The sequence below is a fragment of the Metopolophium dirhodum genome, chromosome 8 (genome assembly GCF_019925205.1).
Source record: "Metopolophium dirhodum isolate CAU chromosome 8, ASM1992520v1, whole genome shotgun sequence".
Taxonomy (NCBI): domain Eukaryota; kingdom Metazoa; phylum Arthropoda; class Insecta; order Hemiptera; family Aphididae; genus Metopolophium; species Metopolophium dirhodum.
The window spans coordinates 13,483,600-13,500,651 of NC_083567.1; the positions used below are offsets into that span (position 1 = coordinate 13,483,600).

The window sequence follows — 17,052 nt, forward strand, 5'->3', positions numbered from 1 at the left end:
ACAATACAAATATTGAAAATTTTCGGGCAATACATCCCCTGATCAATTAACTATAATAAAAAAAAACCTACTGAGAAATAAGAAAGAAAATACATACCCCGTGACGGAATCAAAATCTGCTACGAAACTTAGTCTTCGAAACACTGAAACGTTCACACATTTCAATCTGCTTATCATATATTATTCCCAGTTTGAAAATGTTCACTGACGAATACCATTTCTGAAATAACACGCATCTTATGCAGTAAAATGTTCTACAATATTCTAATGACCTATGCGTTACAGTCTACAGATATTATATAAACCTACCACAGAGTTTGTATTTTTAAATGTTGTATTCGAGGATTTATTAGTTTTTTTTTTATACCTAACAAAAATTACATTTATTCAGAGGTCAGTTATCAACTAGAACTCGACTACGAATAAGACAGCGTTTGGATTGTTCGGACTGGCGTATTATTTATTATTATTATACATTGCGCCTTCGGTAGGCAGTAGTAAACGTATATGCTTCTACGTTACTTAGTTAACAGATTTTGTCGCATGCCAAATTTAACCATATACTAGACCACAAGTTTATAGACATTCTATAATGCATTCTGCTGCCGGTGGCCTTAGACACTGTTGGAGAATTTATATTTCTTTAGTAATTAAATTACGATACGAATTATAAGTTACGTAGGTACTTGTCCAATACTCGACTACCAGAATTTAAATTAAAGAATGTGATATACCTAGGAAACATATCGATCGATTCTAAAACAGAAACTTAACCTAGGTACAAATAATATCACAATATCAAATAGTGAAATGTGAAAATTTGAAGAAAATTTTCTATAGGTATATCCCGTAAAACCCCCAAAATAAAACGTACGTTTGAGGTGTTCTCTTAAAACCCAAATATTTAATGCCCGTATCCCGTATGCATAGAAAATGTATGTTTCACATTTAACGAAAACTTAAACTATCGTGACGGAACTGAATTACGAAGAACGTATAAAACAAAAATAATCGTCACCAAATGATAGGTATAATCTGATATGTACTTACAAATCATATTAAATAACATTAAACATTATGTATTTTCTTATTTTGTTAGGAAGGTATGAAAACCTACCTTCCTACATATAAAAACATTACCTAATCATTGATTTAAAATTTTAAAAATTATTCTACTATAACAATAAATTAACAGTTGTAGGCAAAGTATTATAATTTAAGGTATTTTTCATAATATCCTAATTTTTGTACACCTATAATAACTGGATTTTAAAAACTACTCTACGTCTAGCGGGTATATAAGTTTGTCTGACAATAAATATTTACATTAGGTCTACCGCGTCAACAGAGTAGTAGGACAAAACTTACGTAATTATTTATTCTTCCGGCGAAACGCGGTCCATTTGAGTGTATAATATTGTCTAGTGTCAGAGCTGTGCGTCTCCGTCAAGGAAAATGCAGCGCGCGTCTTCATATATCCGATCCAAAAGTTCAGTCGGGAAGTATTGAGATAAATGACATTTATATAAAAATAGGCACCTAGCTTAATATGCTTAATAGCACCTAACGAAATATGTGAGTACGTACTGGAATCGCTGTTCGTTAAAAAATCAGCCATATCCTCCCCCCCCCCCCCCCCCCCTTGACAAAATCATTTGACTCATTTAGCTACTTTATGAATTAAGAATGATACATTGAACGTACAAAACTGTACCTACCTACATAATAGTTATCAACCTATTAACCCATCAATAATATTATATTTTTTATTGTGTACACTAATCGATTGGTATATACAAAATAACGTTAAGTTATAAATAGGACGTGGATTTAAATGCATTAAAAATAAGAAAAATGCCTTAAAAATACGATTTAAAGCACTTATATTACAAAGCTTAATAAAATGGCCAGAAAAATTCCAATTTAAACGAATATAAAATAGAATTTAGACAAGTGTATAGGTAGTGTATTCGTTATATTTTGAGTTTCATTATAGCACATCAGTCGATCAGATGCTATTTAATATTTTAAAATAAAATGATTCGACAGTAATTCCATATTGGCAAGTGTTGTTTTCTATAACTGAAGACTGAAGTTATAGTTATAGTTATAGTTACCTATCGAACATAATGGGTACGTAAAAAAATAGAAATATAAGAAAAAAAATTACCTTTATTTAGTTGTATTTAATTTTTTTCTAATAAGTTTTTATAAAATTGACTTTATCCCATATAAATGTTCTAATTTCATTTTTCAATTCGTTGATAATATATGAAACGAATTCTTTGATTGGAAAGCAATGTTTTAGAAAATTCAGAAAATGCAGTTTATATTTAAATATTATAAATAATAATTTCTGATGCATTGCTGCGGAAGAGTGAGGGGGTGGTCAATCAGCCGAACCGAAATCTAACATCTTAAACACTTAATATAAACAATTGTTTACACACGCGTCATGGTATGAAAATAAAATAATTTTTATAATTCATGTTTATACCGATTTTCTACCGAAAAAATAAATTACTTTAATCTCAATATTATTTATTAGTCAACGATATCTTTGCTCAGAATCGTTTTTCGTTTGTTCGTTTTGTATTTTAATAATTTATACGTGGATATATTATTATTACTAATAATTAAAGTAGTTGTGTTTGTTTTATTTCATTAATTTATTTAGTACTATACCAATAAATTATATATTAATTAATAATTTTTAAAACATTGTGTTCAAAAAAATAAAAAAAAAATGTGATTTTAATTAGAGTTTTGTAATGTACCTACCTATATTTAAAAAATAAATAAATATAATAATAACTGTTGAACTTTTAGGGACATAATAGGTAACACATTCGTGTATGTAGTATTACACTATTTATATAGTTATATTTATATACCTATACGAGTATATGAGTAGGTATATTATTCATAAGTGCGCACACGTCAGGATAGGTAGTTGACCATTCCGTGAATATACTTTTATGTGTACATGGTTATACATCCCTAATCCCTATGATATAGAATATAGATATTAGGTGAACAATAGAAGTTAGGTATGTGACACTAAATTAATAGTTACCTATAACCTATAACGTTGTATTTGGAAAAAAAATTACCAGTTATTAATTAAAATTGTATCTTATGACTATTATCAGTTATAAGTCATAACATATATTTCTATAAATTCAACCAAAATATTTATACATTTATATTAAGTACCCTGTATAGGTATGCACCTATTAATTATAATTATTCTACAAACAGGGACTGGAAAAACGACGACGGCGTTTATATCTCGCGTATTTTATACATTTCTAGTCCGGAACTAAAATATGCGCCTACAACACTTGTATACCACATTTTTCGTGACATTAAATATTTGTTTTATGTCTTAAAAGTAAATTTAAGCCCCAAAAGAATATAAAAATAAACTTACTTTAATTATCGACTCTTTCGGCGGAATCCGTGACGTGTGTGAACTGCGACGCCCATGAGGAAACGCTCCAGAATACAGCCAGAACTTAGAATATTGTGATTTATGAAAAATAAAATTTTACGAAACACAGTAAGTTTTTTGCTCATACCTTCTTTGCTTATTCAAATTTTAGAATTTTTAATCGACTGTGTCTTCTGCAACGACTTTGAGATTTGCCATAGATTAAATAAATAAATGATAGATATTATACTAGGTACGGCCATATGATGAATCCACGGATATAATATAATGCAACTTTTTATATCAAAGAGTTCTGTGTTAAGGACCAATTTGTTCATTGAAATTTGATAAGACAATAAACCAAAATAGTTTATAATTTTGAATTTGAATTATAATAATATGATATAGGTATTATTTAAATTATTATTTTCGTTTATCAATTTAATTATTGATTGAGGTGGTGAATAGATATCAGAAGCACAAGAATATTTTTATAAGAGCATATTGTTTTTTTATGAATTATTAAATAAAAATGTGATTTCTGGATTTTAGAGTTAACATAAAGCCATAAACGTATACAGTAAATTCATCAAATACTATAATACCAACTATATTTTTACAATGATGTGTGTTTTTTTTTTTAATATTTTTAATTATTTTTTCTTATGGTCTGTGTAAACGATAAGTATTCGTAATAAAGATTCAATTTTCATATATAATATTATATTATAGGTACTCAGTATGCAATCATATGTTTATTTTTAGTTTAATTTAATTTTTGGTATTTAGTAAATAATAATAGGTATACGAAATTGTGTTTTCGAATAGCAATTTATTGTTTGTATTAATACCTACACCATAATAGGGAACTAAAATTATGTAAATGATGTACAAATGTATTTTTGGTGTTTTAAGGCTGCTGTAAGATCAATTTATGAGAATCCTTGCATTAAATTGTTAGGATTATTTGATATGAATAATTATTTTATTACATATAGGTTTATTACATATTGGTAAGTCGATCACAAACTATATTTACACTGAATGTTAATAGTAAAAAGCTATTAAAAAATCTATTATTTGTATTTATTTGTAAATAATAATTAAGACTTAAATATTAGCAGCAATCTTGTTCCTTTCACAAAATGTTTTTTAATTATTTTTAATTTAATTTACATTTATCCCAAAGTGATCTCTGAATAATCATTCAATGATGAATTTAATAGTTACATTCTCGGTTACATTAATTGGATTATAAATTAAAATAAACTATAGTTTCCAGCTTCTACTACAACATTATTTTATATTTTAATATAATAAATAAAATAATATAATATAATAAAATTGATACTAGTGATGAGTGGGTAAGCAACTGATTGTTTAATCAAATTATTTACACGATTATTAACTAAAAAAATATCTATGAAGTATAAACATCCGCATTTACATTAACTATAAATTCATAATTGTATGAGCTATACATGTTACATATATTTTTCGAAAAAACTATTTAAAAAAACAAGAATAATTCCTATTTGATGTCACACAGGTTGTTCTAGCAACTGACTGCTACGACAACTGTGCAATTTTTTTTAAGCATACCTAATATGTTTTGAAAACGTCCAGAAAAGAGTTTGTTTTAAGACTGTCTGTCTTGATAACAACTAATTTAATTTAGAGTGTATTGTTATATTATATTATAACGAAATTAATAATTATAGTAAAATATATAATTGCAAGACATTTAATACCTATATCTATAGCCATCTAGGGTATAAACTACGCTAAAAAATGTGTAAGTATGCTAATAAAATATATGAGGTGTATAATGTATTTATGTATATAAAAATATAAAATATAAAGATTAATAACATTATATTGTTTTAAATACTTTGCGGAAACCTAAGGTGATACCCGGCGTATAGGATAACATGCAAAAAGGTGCGTATTAAACTTGACGTGGTGAAACGAAGACGGTCTCGCGTATTTTATACATTGCGCTATTGGGATTAAACTTATAAATGCTTCTACGTCACGTAGTTAACAGATTGTCCATGGCTATAAATATTTAATTCAAGTCTAAAAAGTAAATGTAAAATAGTAGGTAATAAAATGAAAACAAACTTACTCGTAAACATCTACTCTTCCGGTGAAACGTAGCTAGAGTGCCGCCATCGCCGAAGAAACAGCTATCTTCATCCATCTTTATCTAATCATCTCACTCCGATGAGCTGAAACTTGAAAGTATCGAAATATTTTATGAAAATAACCTGATCAAACGAAATTTGCGAATTTATAATAATTTATAATACAATAGTATTGCTGAAATTATTAGAATTGTTAACCGTCGCCGACGAATTCCGACAATTGACGATTGCCATAGATATCATAAAATATATTATTTACTATGATAAATCCAAAGAACTTATATATTATTATATAAGTACTCAGTATACCTATACGGTATATTTATAAATCGTATGTTCTTTTACAGAAATCTTTGTGATCTGCAATGCACCTATTCTGTTTTTCTATTTCAATTTATTATAGTTCGCATGCCAAATTTAACTATACAAACTGGCCCGCAAGTTTATAGACATTCTAATACATTCTCCCGCCAGTGCCAATAGACAAAGTGTTTGAGAAGTTATATTTTTTTGGTACCTAATTAATTTACAATATGAATAAGTTACCTATGTAGGACGTAGGTACTTGTCCAAACTAATGATTTCCGGCAATTATTTTTTGCAATATCGTTCTTAATTCGTTGTTACTTGTAATATATACATATACAAATAGGCATATTTTAAAAATATTATTCGTGGGTAATTGAAACGTCTAAAATATATTATCATACACAAATACGATAATAAACAAATAATAATAATTCAACTTAACCGGCTACGGACATTTTCAGTTTCCATTTTATTTTAGTTTTTTTTTCTATAAATATCAATAAAATGTTATTTGTTGGTTAAAAAAACTTGAAAATTTAATAGAAGGTTCCTAGGTTATTGTTTCAAAGGCAGATGAAAAAAATTAAAAATCCTTAGTCACGGTTTTTATTTATAAGCATTTAAAGTTCAAATATTGACAAAATACGGAAAAATCACGAAAATTATCAAATTATTTTGAGTTGAGAATTCATAAAAAATTTTCTTTTTCAATCTAAGATTCGAAAATGTAATACAAGATTATCCATAAGTTTACCTAATTATATCAAAAAAAAAATGTCTACAAGAAACTTAAATTAAATTTTTATGAACGTTTGAAATTCATATTTTTACAACATTTGATATTCACTCGATTTCTCATGTAACGATTTACTTATTTTGTTGTAATTAAAAAACGTATGACTGTAGATACTTGAAAATTTCACTGAATGTTTATATTAGCATTTTCTATACACGATAAAATTTTGAAAATAATTTGATTCTTTTTGAGCTGTTTACGGACATAGTCAGTTTTCAATTATTTTAGTTTTTTTTTCTATAAATATCAATACAATTTTATTTGTTGGGTAAAAAAGCGTGAAAATTTAATATAAGGCTGCTGATATATCGTTCTAATAGCAGTTAAAAAATATTAAAAATACATAGGCTCAATTTTTATTTATAAGCATTTAAAGTTCAAATGTTGACAACATTTATCAAATTTATAATTTAATAATTATTTTGTAGTTAAAAATTTGTAAAATGTTCAACTTTTGTAGCTAAGGATTAAAAATTTAAAACAAGGTTTCACGTAAATAGGTTATATATTATAAATTACTTTATTCACTATAATATCATAAAATATACTTGGTAATATGACGGACCGTTTTCGCTCAGAATCGTTTTTCTTATACAATGGTATTATATTATCATTGAATTCAAATTTAACACCATCCATTACAGTGACCCACTTGTAACCTACTGTACAATAGAGCGACATCCACTTACCCAGCTTTTTTTAATTGACCTCCCTTTTTATTTAATTCCTGATAAACGAGTTTTGGATAAGTACCTACCTACATAATAGGTACCTGTCCTACCTATATTAATTAAAAACTATTTTTAACACGACGTATTTACTTATTATTTTTGTCTTTTAGTTTATCTAATTTTGTATGATTAAAATATGTTTCCTTTATACCCAAATAATTTTTAAGTACCTACAAATAATATAGAACTCAATTTTATTTTAACAATAAATACTTTTATTAATACAGTGTTGACTTTGTAGATGGGTAGTAATAAATTAACTGTACATTCAGGATTACATGCATTCAGGTGAATAATTATAAGATTGAAATGATAGATGTAAGATGTTAGATGTAAGATGTAAGATGTATTGTTGATTCATCAATACGATGCTGGGTGGACTTGAGGTTTCCCATGTTCAGCGACCGGCGTCGACCCGTCTTGTGGCACAGCGGAAACTTCGTACAGCTGACTGTTCGATAAAGACACTGTAATATTATTTGAAAAATATTATTTCTACTTAATCGTAATAACTGGGTATAATGAGTTTAATATTATATTATATTACAATAAATAGTAAGTACCTATATTATTAGCTTCTTATAATTGGGACGTCATTTTTGTAGATATTGATCAGGACAAAATGATGCTGGCCCAACGCTATGCCACGGTTTATGGCGTACCTATCCGATGAAATTGTTGGAGACTCTTTCAAACTGGGCAATCTGATAAACGGTGACGTGATCGTTACTTCGCGGCCATCATAGGGTAGACCAGAATACACAAAAATGTAGGTCATTGGGCTGTCGGCTGTATGTATGATAAAGTCCTGGAAGTGGGAATTACAATAGCCCCTAAAATGCTGTTACGCCTCAACCTTAATAAAAACAAAGAATGATTAAAAAATGGCAACGGAATTGGCCTACAAATCTGAAAATAAGTTTATGGACAGATAACTTCTCAACGTAATATTATGACCGATCCAATAATAACTTTCCATTGTTCTAATGAATTCAAACATAAATAATATATTACTATAATATTTTTATATGTATATAGGTACGGTTAGGTATATTAAATTAATTAAGTAGTTACTATATTAATATAGTCTATTAATTATTTTTTTACTATGCTTTTATTGTATTAAAATATACACAATGACTTATAACTTACATTATTGGACCGGACATACAGCAACGTCGAGTTGAGGTACCTGTCCATAAACACATTTTCATCAGCAAAATATAATATAAAATATAAAGTAAAGAAATGCATAAAGAAAAAACTGTATTTATTCATACAATTTTGAAATCAAAAACATTAGAACAAGATAATGCTTTCTTGATAAATTAAAAATATTTGAAGATTTTATTTGTCATACGTTTACATTGCAATAGTAAAATGCTATTAAACCTATTAGGTACGTAAACAATATTTATTAATATGACAAATATTTAAAATTTCAAAAAAGGGGGACCCTCGTGTTAATACCCCTCACTTTGTTTTTTGGATAGCGCTGGGAGTTTTTGTGCACAAACGTCGGGACCTGGTGCACATTTCTGCACAAACGATGCACAAACGTTTGGCACCTTAAAAATTTCAATTTTCCAAAAAGAGGGTGTCTCGTTTCAATGCCCCCCCCCACTTTGTTTTTTAGATAGCGCTGGGAGTTTTTGTGCTCAAACGTCGGGACCTGGTGCACATTTCTGCACAAACGATGCACAAACGTTTGAAAAATTATTTAAGAAAATGAGAATTCAAAACATGTACAACATAATATTATAATGCTATACAAATGTACAATATGTTTACCTAATGTACTATATATTTATTTGTCAGTCATTGCTTAACTTATTCAATCTAATTGAACTTCATCCCAGATTTAAAGTATTGCAGGTCTTGCATCTTGGTTATCATATTATGCATTTAGAATTTAAAGATTTAAGATTGAAAATATATCATGCGTTAGACTCATGAGTCATGGCTTTTCCAAGCAGTCGAATAACGCAGAATAAATATCGATAAAGACGATTTTTTTTTCATTTTCAAGGTAGTCCATTCATCAATGATAACCAAAGTATTATCTAATTAGTTATTTGTTTTTTTTTCTATTAAACATGCGTGCTTTATTATTGTTGCATAGTAATAGGTTTAGTAGGTATACGTAATGTGGTATTTATGTGCCTTTATAGTTTAGTTTAGTAGTCACTATAGTCACTAGTCATATATACCTCCCCACCTCTTAGAAAAACCAGAGCAAATATCAAGAAATGTACTAGTTTTCCGATATCATATTTAATTAATAATGGTCGATCCGTTATACATTGATGATCAACTGTTGTCAAACCAGGGACTGGAACCTTGACGATTTTTACGGTTCCGGTTCCTGTTCGGTTCCCAGTAAAACTTAAATTTCGGTTCCGGTTCCGGTTTGGTTCCCAAAAAAGCTAATATTTACGGTTTCGGTTCTTAAAAAATAAAAAAATTGTTACCGGATTTTGTCTTATACTTATGTAAAAAAATGTGTAAAGTAAAAGTATCGGTTCCGGTAAGGTTCCGGTTTTCAAATTAATTTAAATAATGGTTCCGATAAGGTTCCGGTATTACAATTTTAATTTAAATAAGGGTTTTTGGTGAGGTTTCGGTTCCTTGCAATCTTCAAAGGGTTCCGGTTCAAAACCGGTTCTTTTCGGTGAGGTTCCAGTCTCTGGTGCAAATTATTTGCAAATTACCCAATATTTGTAGGTTTTTACGTTGTACATTATTATGTCATCAGTTAAACTGCACAATATAATATGATATAAGTATATATATATATGTGTGTGTACAATATTGTGTACATTGTAGTATTGTTCACTGAAGGTCTATATTACCTAATGTATACTTCCGATGTAGGTATCGCCTAAACTAATATTTGACATTAGCTGACTGCAAGAATATAATAGGTACATAGACTTATAGTTGTAGAAATATACACTTACTTATAAATACACACATATACGTTCACATATCACACGCATCATATTATAGATATTATTAAATCTTAACTTGAATGAATTATCAAAAAAAGTTTTAAAAAAAAGCATCCAACTAACACTTATTCAGAAGCCACCTGCAGGATATCAATGTTTAAAAAATCTACGAAAAAAATCAATTAGGTGCCCGCAGGCATATGCATTTTAGGAAACAAAAAAAATTAGAAAAAATTATTAAGTGGGAACAAACATTAAAGAAAGCAAACAACAATCTACATATTTGGAAACAGAAAAAACTATTCACAATAATTAATTCCATTAAAGAAGGATTATTCATAGAGCACCAGGTTATCAATGTTCATAGGCCTATAATACTAGGGTGACCATACGTCCCGTTATTGTGCCTTTATATTGTCCCCTTTTTAAACATCATGTCCCGTTGTCCCGACAAATATCAAACGGGACGCTTTTTGTCCCGTTTTTAGAAGATGATCCCGTTTTAATCCCGTTATCTCCAAAATATTATATTCAATATAGTTATTTGTAAAAAAAAATTAATTAAAGAAATAAACACAAAACAATATAATATAGAACAACGGTAAGAAAGATACTGTGGTATCTACACAATTTTAAAAAATAAAAATATATTTATCAACAATATTTGGAAGATTGTAGAACATTCTCTAGCAATTCTAGGAACTAATGCAGCAACAGAGAGAATATTTTTTTTATCACAAACGTGTTATGGACGAACGAAAAAAATCGGTTTTTTTTGTACCTGTCAAAGCAATTATAATTTTCAAAGTAAATTTAAAAAAATATTCCTATTATGATTTTTATGATGTTTTGTTAACTGAATCAAAACTATTAAAAGCAATCAGTTCATCAGAAAAATACGAATCGAAAGATTGTAATATAGAAAATGATGAAACTTCTTACTCCAAAAAGAGTAAGAATTCTTCGACCAATTTTCCTAAGCTCACAACAAAAATTAATCCAAACAAGACGTGTTTTATTAAAATATTAACCTTATTCAACATAATTTAAATTGTAAAATATAAAATGTATTTTTGACATCCAAATTTTCTACTTTTCCGGTGGATTTTCCTAAAATTGTTTTACATAAGAACCTTCTCCTGACAATTACGAACACAACAAATAGGCCCTCTATACATTAAAAATTAACTAGAGTTAAATTCATAAAAAAAAATGTAAAGTGAGGTGTAGGCGCCTGCAGGCAAAACCAATTGAATTATTCAACACAGACATTTATTTTTATCAATCATTGCAATAAATGCACAGCACTTGACTACTAATCAGGCTAATTAATTTTTACATAAACATACAATATTTTAAACACATCATTTTTACATTTTATATTATAATCAATATACAATAATATTTTTAACATTTTAAGAGTTGTAGGTGGTACCTATATATTATGGTACATAAAGTGTATACAACAGCAACACCAATTTATCGGTCCTACGCACATCCACAGCACAATACACGCCTAAAATTTTTTTTAATTCGCGACCATATCGAACGGCGTCCGGGCTTCACCGCTTTTCCTGTTATTACCATCGTTTTTTGCTGGTCCACATTAACGAGTGGCAAAAATGGATGCGAGCATGCTTGGTGGAACACCCATATGCTGTGTATACCTATATTATGTATTTTAATAATTAATATTATCACGAGGGTTTATTGTTAGATGCAAAACCTGAGTGCCCTTCATATTACGCTCAGAATTTATACCTTAGGATTTAGATCACACACTGAGCATGGGCCCATTTCCGCTACAATTTGAAGCACATATTAGCGACAAGTCTCTGTATTATACCAATTATCTGTAAATACGCAAAAAGAATTTTTTATAAAACAATGTATTATTTATCTATTTGAATTTAAGTAAAATATAAATATAAATCAATCAACGGCCAACGCATAGGCACATAGCATTTCACACACATTCTAATTCAGTAACTAGTCGATTATATTTTGTGCATCAAATTGATGTATCTATACATTAAACGCTAACAAAATATTTTATTTCGAAATATCCAAATAGTTTATTAAAATTAATATAAAACAATCATGAACAATTTTTAAGGAAACACAAAACATGATTTTAAATTGTTATGTAATGACTATAAATTATAATAATGAAACGTACATAAGAACTGAAATCGTTGAAATGTATTATTTTTATTAATTTAATTATTTATTCTACTCGATCAACGACGATCATTAATCCACTGATGGTGCCTACCATCACGAAACCTTCGTGTTACAGTCTGCAAGTGTGGTTAAAAATGTTTGGTACATTTGCCTTTTTTTCAGCAGTAGTTCAAGTCCAAATAGAAAAGGTAAGTTAAGTAAATTTGACAGCCCATTATGAGTATATTTGTCGATTTTCGCTTACCACAGGAAACACCACAGCATATAGAGGTATTGCACAGGCGTGCGCACGGAGGGGAGGGGGTTACAATACGAATTATTAGTTAGGTATGATGTAGGTAGGTACTTGTCCAAAACTCGTTTACCAGGATTCAAATAAAAAATGGAGGTGAATTAAAAACAAAAAATTGATAGACACACTGCTGAATAGTAGGTTACAAGTGGGCGACATGTTATGGATAGTGTTAAATTTAAATTCAATGATATAATATTATTGTATATTTGTATATGAAATTACGAAAAAAGATTCTAAGTGGAGAGTGGAGACGATTTGTCAGCCTAGGATATTGTATTTATTATATTTATGGTATTGATATTATTACGATTATTAAACATGAAAATTTCATGTACCTATCTACGGTCATTTGTCTTAGAGTTACACCAAAAACAAAATCAATTTTGCATAAAAATTATTTTGTGCAGACATTTTAAATTCAAATTTGGATGAAATTACATATTAAAATCAAGATAACAATTTTAGATATTTTGTTAAAATTTAAAAATATTATTCAGATATATGAAACTTTTAGAGTATATTATAAAGTTTTATACACACTACGACAATTTCAAATGTAATTTTATCCTTAACGCATTTGCCTGTCCGGTGTTCATCTCTTTCAAATCTCTGTATAAACAATAAAATGTCCAACAAGTTTAATTGCAATGTATGTTTAGTAACACTGTATGTAATAGTCAAATTAGTATATGAATTAAGTAGGTCATGACTCAATGGTTCCTAATCATAAAAGCTGGGCATTGTCATTTAGGAGTATAGGGTTCTATTTACAAAACAAAGTTTATATTTATTATATCATAATATAGTATAATATTAAAACACTAGCCAACAAATAAGTAAACATCAAATTAGGAAAATAAAATACAATCAATGACTTAAAATTATGTACGGAACAAAAATAAAAAAAAAAAAAACAAAATGTTGTAACTATAAAATAAAAGGAAAAACACATACATAAAAGTTATAGTTTTAACCACAGAATATATAATATATAATAATAATAATTATAGAATTTATAATTTATAACTAAAACAATATTTTTATATTGACATGTAAAAATGTCCACTGGAAAATTGTTATTATTCTAGGCCACAGAAACAACGGTCAGAAAGGATTGACTAGGTTGACCTTTTCAAAATATTGTACATTACACTGGGTCTACCGCAATGTTTATTTATACTAAACAATAATAAAGTAAAGTTAATATTATAATTATTTTAGTTACTATGTGAAAAATGTATAAACAATTTAATCTATTATAATAAATTATAATAAATCATAATAAAATGGGCCTGCACGATAGCCGTAGCAACGACACGAGAGTCATTATTCGTTACGTTGTCGTTGCGGCATCATACGAAAAACTCAGTCTTGTTGCTCAGCTCGTACTCGATCTCCTCGTTCTTGTACATCTCCAAAAGCTAAAACGTACAGATCGAATATCTAAGATTATATGAAAAGACAACAACAATAAGTCGAGTTTAAACTGGGCAACATTAAAACCTACATTGTTTATTTCTTTAACCAACTCTTGCTTTTGCTTTTCGTGTTTCGCCTGCAACTTATCCTTATCTTTAGCTTGTTTAATCTGTAAAAATCGATTTTAAGCATAATGTTAACAATAAAACCACAAATTTGCTTAATATTTTTATGGAAAATCAAGTCAAATGTTTTACCTGAGCATATTTCCTCTCGTCCATGAATTTTTTAGTGTTGTTTTGTTTTTTTTCTCTTAATCGTCTGTCCTTATCACCTTTAGTCTTCAATGCTTTATCGTTCATCACTTCTTTCATCACTTCCACAGATATTTTTGCCTGTCTTGTGTTCATCTCTTTCAAATCTCTGTAAATAATAAAATGTCCAACATGTTTAAATGCAATGTCTGTTTAGTACCACTGTGTGTAAGTTGAATCCTACTTTTCGTGACGAACTTCCAACTGCTTCATTTGTGCAGCTTGGAGGTTCTCCATAAGTTTTATAAGGGCATCTTGTTGTTCAGTAGCTTGCTGTTTTTGTAACGCCCATTTCTCTCGCCTATGACGTTCAACCATTTCAGACCACTGAGTCATTTGCTCAGTCACCAATTTTTTAACACCACCATCATTGATCACTTCAGTTTTGCTAAAATATAATTTCATGTGATGAAATAAAAGAAAACTCTTCTTATTGAATGTTACAACTTGTCACTCACTCTTTGCCTTTAACGGCCTTTTCCACAGATGTACATTGGTGTTTTTGTATAGCAGACTTTTCCTTAGCTTGTCGCTTGCGTAAAGTCTCTAATTCTTTTTCTTGCTTTCGTCTTGCTTTTTGAAACCCTTTGTCATTTCTCAGGTATTCAAGGTTTATATTTTCGAATTTAAGTTCTTCCTCTAGAAAAAAATAACATTATTTGAGTATAAATATTTTTAAATAGAATAGGTTGAGATGGTTCGATTATGTTACAATGTAGAACAGATGATACGGAGGCAGTGTGAGTGGCTATGGAAATGAATATAGAAGAAAAGAGAGGGGGAGGAAGATTAAATAAGAGATGGATAGACAGAATATAGAATGACAAAAACAAAATCTGGTGTGAGTAAAGAAGGAACGGAACTCTATGAAGAGTTGCCTACCTCATATAGTTGGGAGCAAAGGAGTGAAATAATAAAAAGATATTTTGAGTATTAACATTTACCTTTCTTTGGTTCATCAGACTTTTTGTTTTTGCTCCCCTTTTTACCAGTCTTCTCGCCTTCTCCTGCATTACCAGCTAAAATATCTTTGGTGTTTATATCGGTTTCTTCGATACCCATTGCCTTCATCTGTTGCGCACGCTTTTCTTGAGCTGACAAAAATGCTCTTGGATCAGATAAAGCAGCCATGAAATCTACAATTACACACAATACAACGTTTAGTGATTCCAACTAATTAATATATAATTATTCACCATTAAACATAATAATATCAGAATTAATTGTACAAGAAATAACAGTGACAATTAACCCTATTTAAAAAAAAAAGAAGACTTAATGTTATATATAAATGATAAAAGTCAATATGAATATTAAATATATATATTTATTATGCATTTGTGTCTGAAGAAAATTTGATCTTCAGAAGTATACCTCGAAAAAGTGGTAAATAATATGTTACATTTTTTATTTTTATATGGTATAATATATACAATTTGAAATTAGTTTTACTAAATTTGAAGGATTTATCATGTTAAACTGTTGTTATCAAAAACATTAAAAATATTTGCATATTATTTCTTAATAATTTATCTAAATTAAACTTTAAGTCTAAAATGTATGAATAGTGATGGGCTAAAAATAAAATCTAATAAAAATTTGTATAAAGGGGTCAAAACTTAATATTGTGCCATCTAAAATTGATCTGATGAAATATTCAAATATGTACCTAGTCAAAATAAATTATTTGTTCTACCATACTTGTGGTACTAGTGTTTATTATTAGAGCTTTGATATAAAAGCTTTATAATTTTTACAACGAAAATAAATTTGCGAAACTCCGATATACTCGAAAAATGCTCAGACTGTCCTCGATCTAATTTTTTTATAGGCATCAAGTAATGATTTAAATTGATTTTGAAAAATAATAGTCCGAATTGTATGTTTAAAGAGTAATTAAGTTTTCAAAACGTCTAGGTACCTTCTCTGGTTTGCTGGAAAAACCCCGGGCGTCACCCAAAAATTGAAAACGAGATGTTTTTTCATTTTAAAATCATATTATACTCAATGAATATGCATCAATGCATCAATACTCAATGCATCGCATTCGAATTATAACGCGTTGGCTTGATAAATGGGAAAAACGAGGTACACATCGAATATTCCTAAATCGCTACATGCTACAATATACTAATAGATAAAAATGTACAATACACATAAAAGATGCCTACGAGCATTCGAAAAAGAAAAAAAAATTTAGATTATAAAATTTGTAAAAATTTCCTACCGGTGAATCCTTCTGGCAAATGACAATATTGACAGTATATGAGCGGCTTTATTTTTGTAGGTACCTATTTTGTAATTTCAACGCGACGAATGTTACGCGATTTCGTGAAAACGTGGACAACTGTTGCTACGAATTCAACAGCAGCGCCTACAGGAACTTCTTGGTTTCGATAATCATTTTTGCGTAGGTATAAGATTACATGCGCGGCGGCGGGAAAGTTGCGTGTAATATTTATCATAATTCATT

The 17,052-nt window shown here is 28.8% G+C and overlaps 1 protein-coding gene across 4 annotated transcripts in view; it reads right to left on the bottom strand.

Moving 5' to 3' along the window:
* Nucleotides 1-13,613: 13,613 nt before the first annotated feature.
* Nucleotides 13,614-17,052, bottom strand: part of LOC132950362 (1-phosphatidylinositol 4,5-bisphosphate phosphodiesterase) — a 55,938-nt gene continuing 52,499 nt past the window's right edge. For 2 of the 4 annotated variants that reach the window (XM_061021782.1, XM_061021781.1), the window contains exons 17-22: nucleotides 15,524-15,715; nucleotides 15,038-15,218; nucleotides 14,764-14,967; nucleotides 14,523-14,688; nucleotides 14,354-14,434; nucleotides 13,615-14,289 (exon numbers count right to left, since the gene is read on the bottom strand). In XM_061021782.1, the coding sequence (XP_060877765.1) occupies nucleotides 14,212-14,289; nucleotides 14,354-14,434; nucleotides 14,523-14,688; nucleotides 14,764-14,967; nucleotides 15,038-15,218; nucleotides 15,524-15,715 (902 nt within the window). In that variant the 3' untranslated portion in view covers nucleotides 13,615-14,211. Of the gene's footprint in view, nucleotides 14,290-14,353; nucleotides 14,435-14,522; nucleotides 14,689-14,763; nucleotides 14,968-15,037; nucleotides 15,219-15,523; nucleotides 15,716-17,052 lie in introns of all 4 variants that reach the window. The other 2 variants (XM_061021783.1, XM_061021784.1) reach the window with 2 other exon arrangements.